General features: G+C 47.3%; 7 protein-coding genes across 8 annotated transcripts; 4 read left to right on the top strand and 3 right to left on the bottom strand.

The window, feature by feature from the left end:
• Positions 1-51: 51 nt before the first annotated feature.
• On the bottom strand, positions 52-2,913 carry BDBG_07439 (transcription factor tfiiic complex subunit tfc6). The gene is made up of 3 exons (XM_031723092.1): positions 2,509-2,913; positions 1,282-2,451; positions 52-1,223 (listed from the first exon to the last, which is right to left on the bottom strand). Exons 1-3 carry the CDS (start codon positions 2,729-2,731, stop codon positions 334-336), a joined length of 2,283 nt encoding a protein of 760 aa, XP_031580178.1. The 5' UTR covers positions 2,732-2,913; the 3' UTR covers positions 52-333.
• Positions 2,914-3,035: 122 nt separating this feature from the next.
• Positions 3,036-4,981, top strand: BDBG_07438 (esterase). Its single transcript, XM_002621990.2, has 2 exons — positions 3,036-3,348; positions 3,430-4,981. Exons 1-2 carry the CDS (start codon positions 3,298-3,300, stop codon positions 4,423-4,425), a joined length of 1,047 nt encoding a protein of 348 aa, XP_002622036.1. The 5' UTR covers positions 3,036-3,297; the 3' UTR covers positions 4,426-4,981.
• Positions 3,084-5,943, bottom strand: BDBG_07437 (dolichol-phosphate mannosyltransferase). The gene is made up of 2 exons (XM_002621989.2): positions 5,600-5,943; positions 3,084-5,529 (listed from the first exon to the last, which is right to left on the bottom strand). Exons 1-2 carry the CDS (start codon positions 5,806-5,808, stop codon positions 4,896-4,898), a joined length of 843 nt encoding a protein of 280 aa, XP_002622035.2. The 5' UTR covers positions 5,809-5,943; the 3' UTR covers positions 3,084-4,895.
• A 104-nt stretch (positions 5,944-6,047) lies between these two features.
• On the top strand, positions 6,048-9,213 carry BDBG_07436. 2 transcript variants are annotated; one of them, XM_031723090.1, is made up of 4 exons: positions 6,048-6,270; positions 6,351-6,399; positions 6,473-7,541; positions 7,605-9,213. In XM_031723090.1, exons 1-4 carry the CDS (start codon positions 6,228-6,230, stop codon positions 7,797-7,799), a joined length of 1,356 nt encoding a protein of 451 aa, XP_031580177.1. In that variant the 5' UTR covers positions 6,048-6,227; the 3' UTR covers positions 7,800-9,213. The 2 variants fall into 2 exon arrangements, with proteins under 2 accessions (XP_031580177.1, XP_031580176.1); XM_031723091.1 differs by having other exon boundaries at positions 6,053-6,270; positions 6,479-7,541; positions 7,605-9,026.
• Positions 6,481-11,749, bottom strand: BDBG_07435 (uncharacterized protein). Its single transcript, XM_002621987.2, has 2 exons — positions 9,020-11,749; positions 6,481-8,931 (listed from the first exon to the last, which is right to left on the bottom strand). Exons 1-2 carry the CDS (start codon positions 9,127-9,129, stop codon positions 8,013-8,015), a joined length of 1,029 nt encoding a protein of 342 aa, XP_002622033.1. The 5' UTR covers positions 9,130-11,749; the 3' UTR covers positions 6,481-8,012.
• Positions 9,241-10,556, top strand: BDBG_07434 (hemolysin-III channel protein Izh2). Its single transcript, XM_002621986.2, has one exon. It carries the CDS (start codon positions 9,327-9,329, stop codon positions 10,356-10,358), a length of 1,032 nt encoding a protein of 343 aa, XP_002622032.2. The 5' UTR covers positions 9,241-9,326; the 3' UTR covers positions 10,359-10,556.
• On the top strand, positions 10,560-13,151 carry BDBG_07433 (3-oxoacyl-[acyl-carrier protein] reductase). Its single transcript, XM_002621985.2, has 4 exons — positions 10,560-11,120; positions 11,238-11,425; positions 11,544-11,695; positions 11,775-13,151. Exons 1-4 carry the CDS (start codon positions 10,949-10,951, stop codon positions 12,148-12,150), a joined length of 888 nt encoding a protein of 295 aa, XP_002622031.1. The 5' UTR covers positions 10,560-10,948; the 3' UTR covers positions 12,151-13,151.
• Positions 13,152-13,698: the final 547 nt, after the last annotated feature.

Genomic DNA, 13,698 nt, shown 5'->3' with positions numbered 1-13,698 from the left:
GTTGGCGGCGGTCAAGGTGCCAAGACATAGTGCCAAGCATAAGCGGGTATCATTTGTGCCCAGAATGCCAAGGTCCAGGGCAAATCGCGGGGTAGTATCATACTCTGTACTCCGTAACTACTCCGTACGGACTCTGGAGTACAGTACTGTACAAAACAACCCGGCAGAACTCTGAAGAGGAGTATAATTCACGGAGTACCTGTAGTAGTCATCATTTGCTCACAATTTATGGAGTACTCTATAATAGCTATGAGTTGCGAGGGTACATAAAATGGGAGTATGTACTCCGCAAGCACAATAGAAATTCCCAACTTCCACTTGAAACGATTTCCTTCACCGAAGAGCTAAGTCCTCAACCCGGAGCAAACCACAACCCATCCCTGCACATGCCCATCCTGCACATTCTTTATTTGGATTCCATGCGAGTGATGTAATCGCACTTCCTTCTTCAAAAATAGCTATCGCAAGGTTACCGTCTGCCATCCTCCTATCTCCCGTCAACTTTCTGGTTAGCATGGGTACTTCTGCCTTGAACCCATCATAAAATTTGCTAACCCCGGGCCCCGCAGTATCATCCTTCTGTTCAGTGCCATGTTCTTCGTTCTTGTTAGGAATCCATTCATGGCTAAACCACGTCTGCTGCCAGTTCTTCTCCTTGGGATTTATCAATCTGAGAACTGGATTCGTGACCGCGACAGTGCCGCTTACGTTACCGGCCAAAAAGGATGGGTGGCATAGATTCGCTGGCGTAATAGCTGATACCAAATCATACGTTTGTAATATGGAAGATGTAGAGAAGAACCGTCGGAGTGGCTGGATTCGAACAAATTCAGTGTCATCTGAGCAAATGTATGTTCGCAAGAAGGGCGAATATGATACTTCATATGAACCCACTCGCGAACGCGAAGTCTCTGTAACATCTGTTTTGGGATCTAGGAGGGAAAAAAGTTTTGTTTTGCCGTCCATTCCCGTCGTAACAAGTATATGTGGGTACGTTGGGTATGATGACGTGATATTGAGAATGTAGGAGGTATGGACAGGAAGGTATATGTACGGTGTTGGATTTGCGCCTAATTCGTTGGCATCGGATGGCGATGACAGACTCCAAACTCCAACAAACCCACTGGCAGTGCCAATCGCGAGGTCGCTCGGGGAAAGCCAACAGAAACAGGTGCAAAGTGTCGATGGTGGTTTAGCCTCAAAAGCAGGCGCGTGAACCTGGACTGTAGTAGAAACGTTAGACTTTTGACTATCTGGATGAAAAGAGTGACTTTTCCGAACCATATTCCGTCTCACTGGCCAGCTTGTTTAGTTGCACGTCCAAAACCTTGACACTCCCATCTCCCCAAACGCCTGCCAAAAGGCCGATATTGACACTCTCAACAATTTCATCTCCTCCTCGCTCATCCCGGCCCATTGGGCACCAGGATAGGCGCCTGATATCACCAGCATCTGTACATATTACTTGTCGTAAGCGCGGCTTGACACTCATATCAAGTTGTCGGACATCATTATCTTCTTTCGTAGACTCAAAGGACCAAATCTGTATGGCAGACGGATATGGCGGGGAAGGCGTAAAGGCTGGTGCACCCTGGGAAATCCCATCCAACGACTGTTTCTGCGAATCTGATATTGGAATCGCTACCGCAAGATATTGCGAACTCCCAGCACAGTTTGGCGCCCATGATACACACTGAACCTTATGGCCCAAATTCAGAATCCACCCTTCACGATTCCTTCGTGACCGAGACGCAGAACCATTCTGTACCTCAGACATTAGTTCAGTTTCGGGTAATAAAGGCTCTTGAGCCTCTACCGCCTGACGGGTCAGCTTATCTCCCTTTTTAGGGCGTCCTGGGGGTCTCCCTTTCGGTTTGATTTCACTCCATGCCTCGCCAAAGTCCAGCGATTGGCCCACAGCAAGCTCGTAGACTCTTTGAGATGATGCAGGTCCAATTATGACAGTGTGCTTTTTCGTCCTGGCCCGGCGCAAATAAGGTTTTCCTTCCTCAGCTGTGATACCCACTGTTCGTTGTCTTTTGCTAAACCGGCTACTGTTATTTTCGCCATAGTACCAATCCCAGCCAGATGTCGCCTCCTTGCGCAACATATCACCGCTCACCCCAAAAGCAGCTCCAATTTCGTCAATAGTCATGCTAAGCGCTTCCCGTAAAGTATCCCTACTAGGAAATGTCGCATCTCGACCTTTTGTCCATCTAGCTCTAGTATATATCATGGGCAACAAATCCTCATCGCTGGCGCCGAACGTTAATTTCAAGTAGGTCATTTTGGCACCATGCGCTGACGGTTTGTAGAGACCTCTTGAATGAGTAGCCATGGGATCTTGTTCCTCAATGCGTCCAACTGGCCTTGGTCGAGTTTTCTTTGCCTTGTCCGCTTCCTCCAGATCGGACCGCAAAGCAGATCCCATGTCGTCATCATCCACCATGCCTATTCACAAGTAAATATAGGTTCTCCACATCAATAAATTAGTAGCATAGATCTTACGTTCGGCATCATTATCTTGCTCTTCATATTCTTCATCATCCCCGCGACGCGTGCCCCGGCGTACTCTCTTTGCACCCCGGCCTTCCGTGTCCAGTTCATAGGAGCTTTCTTCCTCGTCGCTGCTTAATTGTTCAGATTCGGAGGATCCGACCTCAAGCCCTGTTGTGTATTTTGGAGCCGCAGCCCGTCGGCGAGGAAGCCTTCTCACAGACGACGAAGCCATCTCACATTGTAGTAGCACGCAACCGTTGCAGTGGACATTTGTTGAAAGAGCGGCCGGGATAAACGCTTTGATCCTCTGATAAATTACAAATTTCCGTTCATATCACCCGCAGATCTTACATCAATCCTAGGAAACGCGCCCATTGTGTATCTTCTTACTGGTTCCTTGTAGTTAAAGTTCAGGGCTATGTAACTAAATATTATAACTAAGTTAAGTTAGTTAGAACCCTTAAATCAACAGCCTAGTCCTATTTCAGTCAGCGACTAGTTATGCAGGAGACCCCCCAAGCACCTTACATACGCTGTAGTCTGAGGGCAGAATTTATTTCCAACCACTCATCTGGCTATCCCCACTGAGGTGTATGCAGATCTCAAGAGATCTTTTACTAATTACATGATTTTTGTGTCTACCTAGTCCTTGAAGTAACCCCTTTCCCAAGAATTCCTATATCTAGGGCACATACCCAGATGGATAATTAATTATTAAATAGATGCGAGAACACAGTGTAATAAGCGTCCCCACATTGTTTAAGTTTATTTAAGACCACAATTATTCATTTCCAGACGATGTCGATCTCGTTCCAAGCAAGCTTCCAACCGGGCATCCTTCATAATTATGTATGAAAGAACTGACCCCCAAAAATAAACCCCACATTCTTAAGATGGAAGGTAAATGGACTGACCAAGTTCACTGTTTAGGCACCAAAACTCACGGCTTTTGAATATGTGTCTGACCCAAACACCAAAGGTCACAAACCTCATAGCTTATTATTCATCGGCGGGTTAGGCGACGGTTATTACACCGTGCCATTCGTCAACGATATCACCGCAGGTCTCGAATCTGGGAAATGGTCCGTGTTTTCTGTGCAATTATCGTCGTCATATGATGGATGGGGACTGGGCAGCCTAGACAGAGATGTCGACGAGATCGGTAAATGTGTTGAGTACGTGAGAAAGTACAAATCTGCCAGTGCGTCTGGAAAAGTTGAGGAGCCGGAACCGGGCAAGGTTGTGATAATGGGGCATTCCACCGGAAGTCAGGATGTGCTCCATTACCTCTATTCCCAGAATCCAGGTCCAGGGTCCACGGCTCTACGACCCCCTGTGGACGGAGCTATTTTGCAGTCTCCCGTTTCGGATCGAGAAGCCATAATGAATATCATAAAATCGGGGAATGCTCATGACTCCCCGGAGGAGCTTACTGAGGTATATAACAAACTCGTATCCTTGGCAAAGAGCCAAAAGGCCGTTGGGGGAATGGATGCTCTCATGCCTCTTTGGATGATGGGGAAGGTATTCTTCCCGGCGGCCGTCACCGCGACAAGATTTCTGAGTTTGGCAAGTCCAGATAGCCCCGACGCTCCAACGGAGGACGATCTATTTAGCTCCGATCTTACAGACGCTAGACTTCAAGAGACGTTTGGTATGATTTCGTCTGGCGGGCTGTTGAAGAAATCACTTCTCGTTCTGCCAGGTGGTGCCGATGAATATGCAGCTCCTTGGCTCGATAAAGAAAAGCAACTGGAAAGATGGAAGGCGGCAACGGTGACGGGCTCGTCAAATCCGGACATCTGGGACACGAATAGCGGCATAGTCGTTGGAGCTACGCACTCGCCGAGCGGGCCAGATCAATCCCAGGCGCGTGAGGACTTGGTTTCAAGGGTTAAAGGCTTTTTGGCGAATATTGAGAGATAGGGTTGGTATTTCCTATGCACTATTCTATGGTCGGGGAGACTAGAGCAACAGTGAGTGCGGGACAAGGATTGCCGCAGGATTCCCGGAGTAGATTCATGGAGTTCGCTACATCCCATATTGACCGATACCTCGACCATGCTCTTCTTTTAAAGTACTGGAATCAAATTAAACAACAATAAAAATTGGTTATGATAATAGTGCAGCTGAGCAATAGGACGATATGTATAATCGCAAATTATAAAGGGGTATTATTTACAAGCAGATAAAGCGACCACTGAAATATTTTGTAAACACTCAAAACGAAACCTGGACCTAAAACCTGTTTATGACATTTAGCTCTGACAAGAAAGCCCCATCGTCCGTTTCCTAATACCCGTTATGTGTAGATGCAAAAAGACATAGTTGCCCCGACCCTGAAGTAAACAGATACGAGGAGAAAAGAAGGAAAGGGGCCAAACAAAAGGAATTGACTAAACTTTCAGCCAAAGCGAGAAGACCCCTTTTAAGTACTCTACGATCTCGTCACCACCAAGTTTGCTCTCACCATAAAGACGATCAACAAACGTAATCGGACATTCCTCAACCTTGAATCCCATGGCCTTGGCACGAACCATCATTTCCATTTGAAAGGTATATCCTTTGCTCTCCGTGCTCTTAATAACCTTCTCGAGAACGGGTTTTCTATATAACCGGAAACTTCCCGTCAGATCGCTGACTCCGGGCATCAACATCACGTCCGCAATCAAGTTTGCCCCTCTGGAGGTGAGCTTGCGGACCAGATCCCAGCCATAGACTCCGCCACGCAGATCCCCACGAGACGCATATCTGGTCCCGGTAACAATGTCGCAGTTTGTTTCCTTCTGAATTTTGATCATTTCAGGAATAAATTTAGGGTGGTGGCTGAAATCGGCGTCCATGATGATGACGAAGTTGCCAGTGGCTGATTTCAATCCATGGACATAAGCAGTTCCAAGACCTAGCTTCCCTTCACGAGGCCTCAGGACGATATGCTCCGGGCCCCAGAGCGTTTGGAGCTGTTTTGCGACCTCTAATGTTCCATCCGGAGATCCATCATCAACTATGATTACCTCCCAATCTAGGTTACTAAAGACGAAAGTACGTGACAAAATTAGATTCCCATTCAGATACTGATAAGCATTGAGGAAACTCTTACATCTCTCTGAAAGTTTTCTCAATTAGCCAGCAGATTATGGGTAGGTTCCTGCGCTCGTTGTAGGTAGGGAGAATGACAGAGTATTTGGTGTTCTGTGAAGACATGGTGGTGCTATGGCGAGTGAAACAGGGGGATTCGTAGAATTGGGAGACGGAATTCTGGTCCACGACTTGGAGGGTTGGACGGTATCGAGGACCACGGGTGGGCATGCGGAGCTCTGCTGTTTAATGGGTAGAGAGCAAGAGATACAGTTAGAAAGTGAGCGAGAGCAATTGATGGCGAGCTTGTGATAGGTGGTAGAGATGACATCGATGATGCTGAGGTTGCATGTTGCCATGTTTCCGTTTTAGGGCAAGGGCGACAGGGCTACTGGTCCGTGCCCGTTGAGCTTAAATAAACCGTGCTCACCGCCTGGCAGAATTACTCAGTCTTCAACCTCCATCGAATTGCGCTGGTTGCTTGGTGATGTAACTGATGTTGATGTTATGCATAGGCATCCCAGCACTCTCCGAGCCTCATATGGAATAGATATACCTATATTCCCTGCCTGTTGGTCTGTGTTGAGCGTTATTGGAAAAGAATTCAATCTGCAGCGAATTGTATTCCCAAACTTGATTTCACTACAATAATGGACAGCCCCGGGCCCAAACATCGGAATGCTCCAATAAAAGGTACAGTACACTCTATCCTGTCATCTGTCCTACATTATCAAAGAAATTATTTGCTGATACTTGTGTGAATTCTCACATAGCTGCCCGGCCGCGGAGCTCCACCAAAGGGCCACTGGATGCACCAGATGAGTATGATATAGCCTCTCCGTACTCCTGCTCCCTCTTCTAGGAACTTCTGGCTAAGAAAATGGTGTGTACCAAGCTCTAGTACCCCTACAACAACACTCCCCACAAGACCAAAATCCCAACATCTTCCAAGCCGCTCGAGTCCATCCCCGACTTCCCCACATCCTTCGTTGTCCACGTTGTCAACCATAGATATCATACCCTTTCCTGTGAATAAGAACCTATCATTCCTCCTGCGACCCGACATCTACCATCCTCTATCGCTACTAGATATATCACCGGCGTTCCGTTCGGAATTCCCCACGCCTTCTCCAAATGAACCTTTAACTACTTCCCTAACGACTCTTGATAATCTCTTGAATGCTGGCCACTTCCTACTTGCCGCTCATTTCTCAGCGACCATTTTATCATCATCCGCAATACCCCACAATGACCAAAATACGATATTTTCTCTCTTATACATCCGACTTGCATGCCTAGAGCTGACGGGAAATAGCCTGTTAGCAGCACAGGAAGCAAAAGCGCTGGAGGATTTAAATTCTGCGTTTTACATTGTCGATACCAAACTAGAAAACGAGACAGTAGCCAAGGACGCTTTTCCAGCTGACCAGGCTCGACATATCGTCCCATGGTCACTTCGTGTTCTTGCAGCGAGGTTACAAAGCATTGGATTCGGAGACTCAAGACGAGGTATTGCTGCCCTATACGAGCTTGGATTAGAAGCTAGGAAGCAACTATCACGCCAGGGACTTACAGAAGATGAGAGAAATGTTTGGAAAACAAGATTAGAGGATTTAGGTATCAGAGTCGTGAATTCATTAATAGAAATGAATGACTTAGACGCTGCGCGGCGGTCGCTCGCAAACTTGAAAACCCCACCTAAGGAGCAAGCTTTAGCGACCACACGGATGGCACTGCTGTATCTCAAGATTGGCAATGTTGAATCTGCGCGAAAGCTGTTAGATGATACTTCAGTCGAGGCAGAGGGGCCTTTGCACTGCCTGTTAGCCATGGCAGAAGGTCGATATGCTGATGCAGTCGTGGGGTGGGAAGCGCTTCGTGCAAGCCATATTGGACATGAAGATGAAGCTATAATTGCACAGAACCTTGCTGTGTGCTTATTATATACAGGCAAGCTAAATGAGGTATGTTGCCCTTTAGCTCATTTGAGGATGACGGCAGAAACTGATTATATGTCACATCTATAGTCTCGCGACCTTCTTGAATCGTTGGTGAACAACAATCATTCTTTTCGAAGTCTTACGTTCAATCTAGCTACCATATATGAGCTATGCTCTGAAAATTCTAGGTTTCTCAAATTCAACTTGACTGAGCGGATTGCCAGCCAACCCCCGTCGAGATACCGGAATTGGGAAAAGCCAAATGCGGATTTCAAGATATAATAAAGGTGCCTTTCGCCATTAGAGAATAATTCCTAAAAAGAAGCAAAACCCAACCCAAACGCCGAAACTCCACGCTCAAAGTCTAAAGAAAGGACCATCCACCCGGGCTGCCAATGGCAGTTTAATTGCATCACATATCGTGCGAGCGGCAGGCCAAATATATATTTATATATATAGGCAACGCCAAGTCCGGACATTCCTGCGCGCTGTTTGTTACTTTTTCGGTTCAACATTTGGCTTCCTGACTCTTATCAGAACTTTATCACCTTCTCTTTTCCATCCCAGGCCTTCCCTTTCCACCAAAGTTTCCCATGTCCAACCTTCATTCTCACCCGCGCAGCATTCCACCAAGTAATTCACGTCCACTGACAGATATGCCCTCCCCACTGCTTTCAATGCTCGCCTGCGTACACTGTCGACCGCCCAATTCAGTAATGCCTTTGTGTATGCATTCTCGTTCCGTTTGGTTCTCCAAAATAGCACCCAGTTGTCATGCATTATCGCTCTGAGAACATTGTCAACGGAATTATTGCGATACCCGAATGCGACTTTTGCACGCGCTCGGAGTTCATATGCAGCCGGCATATCGTCTTGTCGGCAAGCATAGTCAAGGATCAAGTAGGTCGTGAACTCGTGTAGGTCAGATGGGTCCAGCGGGTTGGTAGACGAGTGAAGGTGCTTCAGCAGGCGCTGTAGCGGAGGGTAGTATGAAGGTGGGTGCTGAGCGAGGATTGATACGCGTATGCAAAATATATGGACGCGCTGAGAAAATGCGATGGGGGTTTTGGAGCTCGTTGCTAGAATGGCTTCCCTCAGCTTTCGGAGGGAAAGGAGGAGGACGGAAAGTTCTTCAGCCGGCGGTGCATGCTGCTCTAGTGTGGTAGAACTTTTAGTCCCCGCCGTCGGAGAAGTAGGTTTGGTTGGTGGTTTTGGTGATCGGGACCGAGACCTAGCTCTAGACGCTGGTCTTATTGGTATAGGTACAGGAGGGTTTTTGGTTGGGTCTTCAGAACGATTTCTAGGGAGTGAGCCGAATGCGGCATCGAGGTTGCAGGAATGGACGTTGCAAAAGTGTACATATCTGTCGACAATCTTCTTGTAATACTGTTCCTGGGCCTTGGGTTCAAGAAGCCTGCATAAAACGCGTTGGTGAATCCTAGTCACGAAAGCAAATATATATATATCCATTCGCCCTTTGGTATTTTGAGAACATCACCTACTTTGTATCTCCCTTTGAAATAAACCCGACCTGGCTGAGCGAATCAACGCCGGATTTATTTGCTGTGCCCCAGCTGGCAGTAGGCTTTCGTAATCGTAACGTATCCTCCATCGCGTGTTTTAGAAAGCAATCTTTGTCTAAGTTGTGCCGAGTGTGATTCGGTCATGGCGCGCCATTCTGGCCCAACATCTCCTGTGATGGGATGGAATAATTGCGTTCGCTGGGGAAGCTTCGAACCACCCGCATGTTTGTCATGTTTGCACAACGCCCCGGCCAACTTAGTTAACTTCAACCTTATCAACTTCGAAATGTTTTTTGTTCTCAAGACTACTTCCATTCGATTGAATCGCAACGGTAGCAGCATGTCGCTGTACCAGCGGGCAAAAAAAAATTCCTGCCAGAGGGAAGGCCATGGGCGTCTTTCCCGCTTCTCAGCAAACGAGTCTGTGGTAGAGAAAGCGACGGATACAGCCACCGAGATAGCATCCAAGATACGACGGACGGTCCATTGGGATGAATTGGAAAGTTGGCAACGAGATAACCATCTCATCCACACGGGATACCGGCCGGCATCCGGTTCTTTTACCGTGTCCTTTCGTTCACTGGGATATGTGCATAACGAAACTGTGAATATCTACACCCACCTGCTACCAGCCTTATCAGCAATACCACTCGCCTTCTACCTCTACAAAGCCATTTCCACCAGATATGATAGCGCTACGCATGGCGACGTGCTCGCGTTCGGCTGCTTCTTCGCCGGGGCCGCTTTCTGCCTTGGTATGAGCTCCATCTACCACACGATATCCAATCATTCTCCCGCGGTGGCGCGCATCGGGAACGCGATGGACTACATTGGCATCGTTGCCTTGATCACAGGCAGCTTTATCCCAAGCGTGTATTATGGCTTCTACTGCGTGCCCAAATTCATGAAAATGTACTGGACCATGATATTGCTGATCGGGGCCGGGTGCACTATCGTCTCGATCACGCCACGCTTCAGAACCCCTGCCTGGCGGCCGTTTCGTGCTGGCATGTTCATTTCCATGGGGCTCTCCGCGGTCTTCCCTGTGCTACATGGTATATCGATATTTGGGGTAGAGCTGATGTTGAAGCAAATAGGGCTATTCTGGCTCGTCCTGCAGGGCGCTTTGTATATAATTGGAGCCACTATATATGCTGCGCGAGTTCCCGAACTATGGTATCCTGGCGGGTTCGATATCCTAGGAAGCTCGCATCAGATATTTCACATGTTTGTTGTGATGGCGGCAGTCGCACACTTGACTGGTCTTCTGCAGGCGTTTGACTATCGGCATAGCGGTTTGGCTTTACCGTGTCTGTAATTTATAGAAACTCAACTCATAATGTACAATGTATTTTTAAATATTAGACGATATCAAGTTTCTTTCTCTGCAATTATGGGTTGTATCTGAAATTTAGTCGAATAGCCGGATTTTTTACTATTAAAGTTTCAACTAGCAAACTCACGGAAGATTTAAGTAGGTAACTAGCTCTCGTCGTGATTGACACCACATTCTAATAATCGGTAAAACTCCGTGATTTCAACTCCATTCCTGTAGCCATCGTGCCGGAACCGAGCACGATTCACCCGTCATGCTTCGCAGGTTTCTATGTCTTCGGACTCTCGCCAGTATCGGGAGCGGCAATTAAAGGTTGGCTCCATCGCTGTCCCTCGGCAGTCGGCGCAGGGTCCGGGGTAACTAGCATCAAACATAGCAATTCCCCGCTGGACAAAGACCTACATAACCAATCAATTGCCGGTCAACGTTGTCTCTTTTTTCTTTTGTAACTACGCAGCGTACAACATATATTTACAGAGTGCCCTTTGTTAATTTATTGTTTTCCGAAGTAATCACTACTTCCCTGCTTCCTCTCAGCGTTGCTCCGTTATTTATTTAGTTACCTTATCACCATGGCCCCTCAAGACCGCATTGCACAGGTGTCCTCCCACCTTAATTACCCGCAAGGTCTGCTTGCTGGCCAAGTTGCTATTATTACTGGGGCTGGCCAGGGTGTTGGTGCTGAGGCCGCCCGCCTATTTGCCAACGAGGGAGCGAAGGTTGTTGTTGCGGATCTCGATGCCAGTCAGTAAATAAACCTATGTTTCCATGAAAATTTCGAGTAAACGAAAATGCTCTGCGGTCTGCTTCAAGGGAAGTGAAGGGAAGAGAAGCTAATATTGTCCACACAACTGCAAACAGAAAAAGCAGAGGGTGTTGTGAAATCGATCAATGATGCCTCGCCTGGACGAGCCATTGCGGTCGTAGGCGATGTGACTGATCCAACATACGCGAAAACGGTAGTGCAGAAAGCTGCGGAGTTCGGCAATGGGAAGATTCACATCATCGTTAATAACGCTGGATATACATGGGATGGTGTTATTCATAAGGTTAGCTAAATATATAATCGTGCTCCTCGCCGCCCACACTCTATATATATATTTAGATGCGGCGGACCCGTTGCGCCGGATACATATGGGCAATGGCTAACTAAGCTATTAATAATAGCTCTCTGATAAGCAATGGGAGACCATGATCGCCGTCCATGCCACGGCCCCCTTCAAACTCGTCCAGGCCGCCGCTCCATATTTCAGAGTAAAGGACGGCGCGGACAGAGTAATCGTTAACATCAGCAGCACCAGCGGCATCCACGGAAACCCGTAAGTTTCAAACCAACCCCCCCCCCCCCCCCCAAGAAATGTCCCCTGGTCGCCGTCACTAAAAATAACGCGCACACAGTGGTCAAGTCAACTACGCCGTCGGCAAAGCTGGCATGGTCGGCCTTACCAAGACCATCGCGAAGGAATGGGGTCCACAATTCGGCGTGCGTGCCAACACCGTTGCCTTCGGCTTGGTGCTTACACGGCTGACCGCAGCCAAGGAGGGTGGTGCCTTCATCACAACACCTGACGGTGAGAAGGTCGCTCTTGGAATCCCTTCGTCCCAGTTGGCGGCTAGGGCTGGGACCGACGAGAAGGATAAATACCCCGATATCCCGCTGAGAAGAGGCGCCACTCCCACGGAGGCGGCAAGGTCGATTTTGGCCGTTGTGAGTCCCCTACTTAGCTATGTTAACGGACAGACTATAATGGTTACGGGAGGGCGGAATATGTAAGCTCTGTTTGTTTGGTAGTTATGTAAGCGGCGGTACTGGTTGATTGGATAGGTTTCGCGTTAGTCTTGAGATATATTTTTGTTAATTATATGCGAATGTAGACTTGTATTTTGTGAAAGCTTTTTTGTGCTGCACTCCTTTAATTTACTAGTTCATTTCCCCCCCGTTCCACCTGTCGAATCAAATGGAGGAGTCGATGGCAAGCTCTATCTGGGAAACCGCTGTGGATCTAGTGGGGAGATTCGTTGAATTCGAAAAAGGCGTGCTTGAGTGTATAATACGCGATATGTATCCGGTAGGTTGTGCCACGTATTCGGAGTATGCACCTCACCTGGCATTGCATACAGAACTTGAAGCGGTATCCTATCAAACTGGGAACGAAAATAATTTGGAGCGACCCATGCATCACAACTTAACGAGGCTCTGTAAACTGACTGCATAGAGGCCTTACTATTCACCGATTGAAAAGTTTCCTAATTACAATATGGGCCTTTATTCCGACACGCTTGTAGGTAACAGCGCCTGGCCTTTATGCATAGATGCATGCAGGGCAAGTTATTATTGTATGGACAGATAAATCGACGATCAGGTAGTGAGCAAATCCAGGTACGTAAAATGAACAATAGTGTGTTGGAAATAGTGAGGCGGAAGCCCTATATGGTTGTAAACCGTGTTCTCGGGTAAAAGTAATAAGACGAACCAAGTTGGGTATCAGTAATGTACGAGCATTGGAGCGCAAGATGTGAAAGCGGACATGAGAATAATGGACAAAGGTGAGGAGAAGAGAAGAAAAAGGAAAAAAAAAACCGGAAAATCGCAAAAATCCTTCAACAAGATACCGACCAACTCCGAAAAAAAAAAAAAAAAAATATGCAACAATGGACACGAGCCGCCAAACCGAAGAATAAAAACACCCCTTTCTATATGGCGCCATTAGAAAAATGAAATTCCAGGACGGTCCTGCCCGTACTTTCGTTTTGTTACGGTACGCGAAATCCAACGCCAAACGTAGTAATTTGCACCCTTAGTAGACCAAGACAAACTCTCGACAAGAAGTCAAACCTCGTGCAGCTCCGTGCGGACGCGAAGAAGTCAAAAAGATAGATATGTTATTACAGGGCATAAGAAGAAAGGAAATAGCCCCCGAGGAGTAAACAAAAAGAAGGACAAATCCGGGAAGCGAAGATTAGGAGATAATGAGCGAAGCATGTACACTGATGGAAGGTAATGGCAGTCGAGAAAACATGTTAGGAAAAAGGGATTTCCAAATCGGATAATGATTGATATTTCAGGGAAGGGGCAGGAATTCACAACTCCACTAGCTGTCCGTGCGGGTAAGACAGGACCAGCAACCGTTGTTGGTTCCTGTGGTAAATAAAGTTGTATTAGGACATAATAGGTAAATCCCGCGGGATGGTCCAAAAGGGTATGAACTCCTTGTGCATGGGCACTTTCCGTATTTTGTTGAGTTGGTCGTTAAAAAGGTATTCGTTCCGTGGTTCTGCATTAAAAAAAAATTATGTAGGTTTCCAATAATGTCCATGGTGA

Source organism: Blastomyces gilchristii, assembly GCF_000003855.2.
Source record: "Blastomyces gilchristii SLH14081 genomic scaffold supercont1.19, whole genome shotgun sequence".
NCBI classification, from domain to species: domain Eukaryota; kingdom Fungi; phylum Ascomycota; class Eurotiomycetes; order Onygenales; family Ajellomycetaceae; genus Blastomyces; species Blastomyces gilchristii.
This window is presented reverse-complemented; position numbering and strand designations above follow the sequence as displayed.

Bases quoted from the DNA above. Each gene is read 5' to 3' on its own strand.
- BDBG_07439 (XM_031723092.1), bottom strand. From the start codon at position 2,731: ATGGCTTCGTCGTCTGTGAGAAGGCTTCCTCGCCGACGGGCTGCGGCT. The intron at 2,452-2,508 runs GTAAGATCTATG...ACTTGTGAATAG, and splicing joins GCAAGATAATGATGCCGAAC to GCATGGTGGATGATGACGAC. The intron at 1,224-1,281 runs GTTCGGAAAAGT...TTTCTACTACAG, and splicing joins GGCCAGTGAGACGGAATATG to TCCAGGTTCACGCGCCTGCT.
- BDBG_07438 (XM_002621990.2), top strand. From the start codon at position 3,298: ATGTCGATCTCGTTCCAAGCAAGCTTCCAACCGGGCATCCTTCATAAT. The intron at 3,349-3,429 runs GTATGAAAGAAC...TTCACTGTTTAG, and splicing joins CGGGCATCCTTCATAATTAT to GCACCAAAACTCACGGCTTT.
- BDBG_07437 (XM_002621989.2), bottom strand. From the start codon at position 5,808: ATGCCCACCCGTGGTCCTCGATACCGTCCAACCCTCCAAGTCGTGGAC. The intron at 5,530-5,599 runs GTAAGAGTTTCC...TTTCGTCTTTAG, and splicing joins GAGAAAACTTTCAGAGAGAT to TAACCTAGATTGGGAGGTAA.
- BDBG_07436 (XM_031723090.1), top strand. From the start codon at position 6,228: ATGGACAGCCCCGGGCCCAAACATCGGAATGCTCCAATAAAAG. The intron at 6,271-6,350 runs GTACAGTACACT...ATTCTCACATAG, and splicing joins TCGGAATGCTCCAATAAAAG to CTGCCCGGCCGCGGAGCTCC. The intron at 6,400-6,472 runs GTATGATATAGC...GTGTGTACCAAG, and splicing joins CCACTGGATGCACCAGATGA to CTCTAGTACCCCTACAACAA.
- BDBG_07435 (XM_002621987.2), bottom strand. From the start codon at position 9,129: ATGGAGGATACGTTACGATTACGAAAGCCTACTGCCAGCTGGGGCACA. The intron at 8,932-9,019 runs GTAGGTGATGTT...CGTTTTATGCAG, and splicing joins ATTTCAAAGGGAGATACAAA to GCTTCTTGAACCCAAGGCCC.
- BDBG_07434 (XM_002621986.2), top strand. From the start codon at position 9,327: ATGTTTTTTGTTCTCAAGACTACTTCCATTCGATTGAATCGCAACGGT.
- BDBG_07433 (XM_002621985.2), top strand. From the start codon at position 10,949: ATGGCCCCTCAAGACCGCATTGCACAGGTGTCCTCCCACCTTAATTAC. The intron at 11,121-11,237 runs GTCAGTAAATAA...AACTGCAAACAG, and splicing joins TGTTGCGGATCTCGATGCCA to AAAAAGCAGAGGGTGTTGTG. The intron at 11,426-11,543 runs GTTAGCTAAATA...TATTAATAATAG, and splicing joins GGGATGGTGTTATTCATAAG to CTCTCTGATAAGCAATGGGA.